The sequence below is a fragment of the Arachis duranensis genome, chromosome 1 (genome assembly GCF_000817695.3).
Source record: "Arachis duranensis cultivar V14167 chromosome 1, aradu.V14167.gnm2.J7QH, whole genome shotgun sequence".
NCBI lineage: Eukaryota > Viridiplantae > Streptophyta > Magnoliopsida > Fabales > Fabaceae > Arachis > Arachis duranensis.
This window is the reverse complement of record NC_029772.3, coordinates 12393349-12400640: the sequence shown is the minus strand read 5'-3', so window position 1 is coordinate 12400640 and position 7292 is coordinate 12393349. Positions and strand designations below refer to the sequence as shown.

Here is a 7292-nt window from a genome sequence, read left to right as displayed (position 1 = left end):
TTTTCTAAAAGTTTAAGTTTCATAAATATAATTAGATAATTTTAATAAGAATAATATTACGCATTTAAATTTATATATTCTATTATATAAAAATTAAATTTTTGTACTTAATGATGAACCTGACGTAGCATGCTTCTGAGAATATTTTTCGATTTATTTCTTTTAACTCATTAACTATAAGTTATTACGATAAATTAACTATATCAACTAATTAATTTGATTAAATATTTAAATATGATATAATTTATTATAATTTATATCAATTTAATTTGGTAGTATTTTCTAATTTATTTATTTTAATATTCTGTTAGTATTTTTAATTTATTTTTTAAAATTTATTAACCCAAATTTATTGTATGTACTAATTAATTAATTTGATTAATTTATTAGTCATTAAAATAATAAATCTATGAATAAAATAGATAATTGAGATATTTTCAACTAATAATTAAATCAAATCAAATCAAATCATATATATTGAGCTAAATTCAAATCATGTGAATTATGGACCAAATTAAAATAAAATAATGTCTTACTTATTCAATACACTTTTTATATTTACAAATAAATTATTGTCTACTTTAATATATGAAATTTTTATGAATTTTTTATTGCGCAATTCACTTTAACACAAATAAATTAATTTAAAAAAAATTTAAACTTGAACGCTTGCTATGATTAAACTCAAACTTTAATTTATTTTGTCATATTATTATATAAATATTAAATTCTTCGATTAAACACTTATTTGATTATGAAATGATATTATATATTACTTTATATTGACAATTAAATTTCAGTTACTACACAAATATTATATTTTAGGTAATTGTATATTTTTTTTGTTATGTTAAAAATTATTATATAATTCTAAGATAATTTAGTTATGTTTATTTTTTTAAAATTATTGTCATTATTGGAGATTAACTAATATTTGTGATAGTATAAAATTAAAAAATAAAAATACAGAATATTAATATACTGTGTTTTCGAAGTATAAATCTTGAAGTAAATATATGTAATTATAATTAATGATCATAATTAAAAGTCTTTATTTTATTTCAATTTGTTCAGGACATGTTTATCTTAAATTTTATTCCTTTATTAATTAGTATTTTTTTACATTTAATTATCATTAATTTATATAAATCAAAATGTATAACTTAAAAAGATAGATACGTGTCTAAAAAATAAAAAAAAATATTTTTTTGTTAGTAAAAAATTTATGACGCTTTAGTTTTTTTGGCATCGTATCTTACATTTTTACCATAAGTTAGAGGTAAATTATTAAATATAAATTAGATTTATTACTTATTATCCTAATTTGAATTCATTAAATTCGATTTAAATAGAGACAACTAGGCAACGTTATTGGATTTAGGGGATTCAGGTAATTTTAAGGTGACTTTGATTTATCAACGTAAATTAGTCTAATATGTGATATTAATTATTGTTATATATAAAAAATGTGACATATTTATGTATTGTTTAGATTAGAAGAATTTGTAGAGAAATAACATGCTGGGAAAGAAAATGGATGAAAAAATCAATTTTTCATTATTTGGTTCAACAAAGAAATTGAATGAAAAATATAAAAGTGTATATGAAACTCACGTAAATTTTTTTCTTCGAAGTTGCAAAGAAAACTGATTCAAAAGTGCAAACATGGATAAAAATACAGAGTTACCATTTGAAATGTTATTTATATATAATATATAAAAACATTAATATAATTTTCTCTATTATAATTTTTTCTCCTCTTACTTTTCCTTCCACTTAAGCAAAAGAAATTTTTTCCTCTATTTTCTTTTCATTCATCTTTTTTCATCTAAACAGCACACAAAAAAATACTTTTCTTTCCATTTTCTTTCCTCTTATTTTTTTATCTTATATCCAAACAATAGTTTAGTGTTTATCCATTTATCTTTTATTAATATTGTTATAACAATGATACATGTAACTTTATAAAAATGAGATAACCTAAACTTTGATTATCTAAGAATTTATTGAGTGGCTAGAATAGCTCCACATCACGAACAAATGAATGCTAGCAATAAGGATGATCACAAAAACAGCCGAAACAGATATTTGCAGGAATTACTCGCGTTTTGGAGCTAGATGGGAACTCCTGAAATCCTCCCATGTGAAAATGAATGGGGACTAGGGGTGACAAACGAGTCAAAATCTGTCGAGCTGGTCGTATAACCCGCTAAAAAATGCGGGTTGGGCCGGAAATTTATGGCCACCAAACTTAAAAATCCCGCCTATCCTGCACCGCCTAATCCACGGGATTTGGCGGGTTTCAGCGGGGCGGGGCAGGCTTTCCCGCTGGGCCAAACTTTTATTTTGGTAGAGCCATTTTTTTACAAATTTCTATGATGTTATTGATCTACAAAATGATGAAGATGATAATTGAAGGTATTCTAAGTTATATTTTGAATTATGTTTTATGTTTGATTGATTATAAACATGAAGATGTTTAATTATATATTTTGGACAATATTTGTTTTGCTTTGGACAATATTAATTTTATTATTTTGTTTCAAACAACTTGGTTTATAATTATGTTTATTACATATTTATGATTATAAAGACTTTAATGTTTGTGAATTTAGAAATTATAATTTTTTTATGTTTTTAAAAATAATAAATTTATTGAACTGGTTATAAAATTATATATATTGTTTAATATTTAATAGTTTATAAAAAGAAAAAAATTTGAGAGACTTTGCCTACCAACTCGTCAACTCGCCGTTAGGCAGGAGAGGAATTTACCTAGTGTCAATGTCTGTATATCATACGTACCCGCAGTAGAGTAGAGTATATCTACACTTCTAATATATTATATAATATATATTTAAAAAATATATATGTAGTGAAGGAAGTGGATATTGAATCCACGACCTCCTTTTTGTAGATACTCAAAATAACCACTAAACTAATCATTTAAATTACTAATTTAGTATGTTTTTTTTAAAGTTAACCTAAATTAAAAATAAAACTTAAAAATAAAATTCATATATCACAATTTCACAAACTAGCAAGTAAATTCAAAAATCCTAAATTAATTTTATCATTTATCAAATTCTCTTCACTCAGAAACAATAAATTCTTCCTTCTTCCTCGATCGCTGTAACTCTAAGTTTTTCTTCCTTCCTCCATCAGTGTAATTCTACCGGACCTTGCTGCAACTCTCAGCATCACTACAACACCCCTCGTTGTTTTCCTTATTCATTGCACTGTCACGTCTCACTGCGTCATTCTCTCTGTTTGAGGTGTCCATTCTCTTTTATGCCGTTGTTCTGTGATCTCCTTTCTACTATGTTGTCCCCCACCTCATTTGTTGTTCTATGCTCTGCATTGTTGCTCGTTGTTTGCTCGATAGAAGTTGCCGTCTGTCGTCAATAGCATCGCCAACTAGCCGTCGGTTGTCCCTCCTCCTCCACTTCAGGTAAGATACTCTCGCCCTCTCTGTAATTTATTGCGCTGAATGTTTATTCTGTATTTTTTGTACTTGTTTATTCTGAATCATGGTAATTTTTAGCATGCTTGTGCTCTAATCTTGCTTGATTTTCCACATTCGCTGCAAGCTTGGGCAAATTTTGTGCATCTTTTGTTCTTGTTTTGTTATTGATGCTAAGAACGTAGAATGCCTAATTTGTAAACTTGTAATCATGTATAATAAGTTATTAATTTTGTCTCAATTAATTTTTATTATGTTTTACTAATTGTGTAAACTTTTAATCATGTATAATAAGTTATGGAATAATTGAATTTTATATTTATTTGAAAAAAAATTATTTTTTTTGCGGATAGAGTCATATAGGATAAGGTTGAGAATTTTAGGATGCGGGTAGAGTTAAGGTTGAGAGATTCTTAACCCACAGATAGAGTATAATTAATTAAATTTTAAAAAAGGTTTTCAACCCACAAAATTAAAATAGAGTCTAAATTCTACCTTACCTATTACCAGTATTATTTATGGCACTACTTGACAATTTTAGGGATTAATGTAGTGAAAAGACATTAACAAAGGCACAGAGAAAAAAGAACATGGTTAATTTTAGTTAAGATAATAACACAATTTTAAAATTGAAGAGTATTAAACTCGCTCCCAAATAGCAACTACAAAAGAAAAAAAATTAGTATCAATTTATTTTTCCTTTAATGGTAATAAAAATATCTGCTAAGATTTTAATTTTACAACTAATAATTATTCATTATTTGTGTTATATATTGTTATTAAAAATAAATTTATTGACAATTATAATATTCATTGGTAAATATTCAGTCTATTAATTTCATATTAAGCTTTAATATACCTTCTTTTAGTCAACAGAGAATTGTAGGCTCCTGCAACATTAAACTTTTTCTGATTTTTTTTAACAAGATGAATCAGGTTATTCTTCATATATAGTACCAATTATTGCATAATATCAAATTATAGTTTTAATATATGATTCTTTTAAGCCATACAAATTATTTTTGTGTGAGAATAATGAAATTAAATTAGAATTTTTACCAGGACCTACAAGAATAGTCATATTGAACTAAAGCCAAAGATAAAGGTTCGATTTTGTTTCGCTCTTCTTTTTTCTTTTAATCTTATTATCCATGGTAATTATTAATTTCATCGTCATTATCTTTTACCTATTTATTTTTTTCTTGAATTTTTTATTTAATTATTTTGTATGACTTTAACTTTATTTATAGATATTATAAAAGTATCTTTTTTGGTGTCCAACATGCCAAAAGATTCGATGATCCCAAGACGTTTGAACCATTAAATGGTTCTATAATAAAACATGTTTTTTAAGTGTTTTAATAATTGTTAAATAGTCTTTATCTAATTTTAATTACAAATTAATCTCTTATATATTATTTAATTATAAAATTTATTTTTTATTTTATAAATTATTATTTTATCATTCATCTATCACAATCAAAAACAAAAATAATAACAAATTAGATCTTCCATTAATCGTAATAACTTTTTGGCAATCCTAATCGATTAAAATTGTATCTTTAATTCGTTACATCCGTATAGGGTTGTGAAATTGTGTTTCTTATAAAATCAATCGATTGAATTTTAGATTTCTCATAATTCAATCGATTGAAATTCATGTTTTCACAAACAATCGATTGAATGTTGGACGATAGTATGGTTTTCTCAAAAAGCAATCGATTGTAACTTTTACACAATCGATTGAACGATGATTAGAATGTGAGTTTTTTCTAATTCAATTAATTGTTCATGTTACCCAATCAATTTAAGTATATCAAAATTACTACTCATATTTTAAATTTCATCTTTTACTCAACTTTTAAATTTAATATTTTATTATTTTATTTTTTTAATTAATCATGTTCCTTATTTGTAAGGAGCCATTATTATTTTATTTAATTTAAAATTTATAATTATTCAAACTTAACACTTAAAATTTGTAACTAACTCCAATATACTGTTTTTTTCACAAAAATCATGGTAATATAACTAGTTGTACTAAAAAGAAAAAAAAAGTGCCACTCTACAAATTTTCTATATGTCCTAAAGTAACTAAATACATTTTATGCAAGGACGTAATGTGATTTAAATTGATTTCTCGATAATTAATATTTAAGAGTTCAGTTTAATTTCAATCTTATTTATACTTTTTTTATGCACAAATTTAGCTATTTTCTCTTCTCTCAATTCTTTTTGTATATCCATGAAAATTTAATCCACCATATTAGTTCCTAAAACGTATAATTCATTGTTTGTATATCTATGAAAAATATTTTCTAATTTTACATAATAACAACATAACGTGAACTAAAAAAATAACTTCAACAAGTTTACTTCAATTTCTTTTGTTTCCAAAAAACGTGTATCAAAGCATTACTTGATAAATCTCTTTTAATAATTTTATTAACCATTTGTCATAAAAAGTTATATTGTATTTGAACTTTACTTTGTCTTGTGTGATTAATTTGTTGGTATTTTTTGTTACTTTATATATATATTAATATAAATAATTTTTTAACACATTCAAAATAATAAGATAACATACAAAATATTTTTGATACACATTTAAAAATTGTTTAAATTTGTAGCGATGTTCATGGATCAGATTCGATCCGCATATCCGCGATTTTTATCCGAATCCGATCCGAAAATTGTGGATATGGATCCAATCCGCAAGCTATCGGATCCGATCCGATCTGCACACTAATAGGATCGCATTGCGGATTTTGTATAGATATCCGCGTATCCGCAAAAATAAAAAAATAAATAAGTAAATATTTTTTTTATGTTTTATTTCAACCAATAATTATCATATATGTTGTATTATTTTAATTTATTATTTAAAAAAAGTATGTGTAATATTATTTTAAGAATAAACATATTTAAAAGAATAGAAAAATAAATTTTATTGATATTTTTTTAATAAAAATAAACTTTTAAAAATATTTTTGTGTTTTACAGATATATCCGATTCGATTTATAAATATGCAGATCGGATCAGATCCAAGTTTAAAAACTGCAGATATTGGATCCGATCCGATCTAATAATTTTAGTCCGAATCAGAATCAAAATTTTAGTCATATCTGATTCGACCCGTGTTCATCCCTATAAATTTGTGTTTATATTTTTCTTAATACAAATAATTATTAAACACATCTAAAATTATAATATTATTTACTAAATAACTTCTTAACACATTTAAAACTCATTTAAAATAATTATGTTCATTACTCATGTCAAATAATGATGCAGATCGTAGAGTAGTTATAATAAGGAAATCAAATGAAAGAAATGAAAACCAACTAGTACACACGTGTTAAGTTGGTATAAAATTGACTCGTACCTTAACGTTGCCAGCATCCTTAATGGCGTCAACAAGTTTGAGCTGCAGGAGCAAGTTGTGAGAGCGGAAATGGACACCTGACATGGCACAGATGACGACATCTGCAAGCTTGACGGCGTCAACGAGGCTTCGGTGGTCGGAGAAGGAGGCCTCGACGAGATGGGCGCCCTGCTTCTTGAAGGAGAGGAGCATCTGCAGCTTGTCAATATCGAGGCCTATCTCCGTCCTCTGAAGCACATACGTCTCATGCCCCTCTGCCAGGCTTGCCTTCACTAACCTCCTCCCTATGTAGCCGCTCCCACCCACCACCAGAACCTTGCTCTTTTCCATTGCTCCTTCAATTTTCGTTTCTATTCTGTTTTCCAACTTCTCTACTTTCCACCCTATAGTCAATATTTCCAATTTATATATATCAGGCGAATAATTCAGCATTATTCTTTGAA

At 25.8% G+C, this 7292-nt stretch overlaps 1 protein-coding gene across 1 annotated transcript in view; it reads right to left on the bottom strand.

The window, feature by feature from the left end:
• Positions 1-7179, bottom strand: part of LOC127747607 (isoflavone reductase homolog) — a 19363-nt gene extending 12184 nt beyond the window's left edge. The window contains exon 1 of the mRNA XM_052261674.1: positions 6850-7179. Coding sequence (XP_052117634.1) covers positions 6850-7179 — 330 coding nt within the window. The remainder of the gene's footprint in view (positions 1-6849) is intronic.
• Positions 7180-7292: the final 113 nt, after the last annotated feature.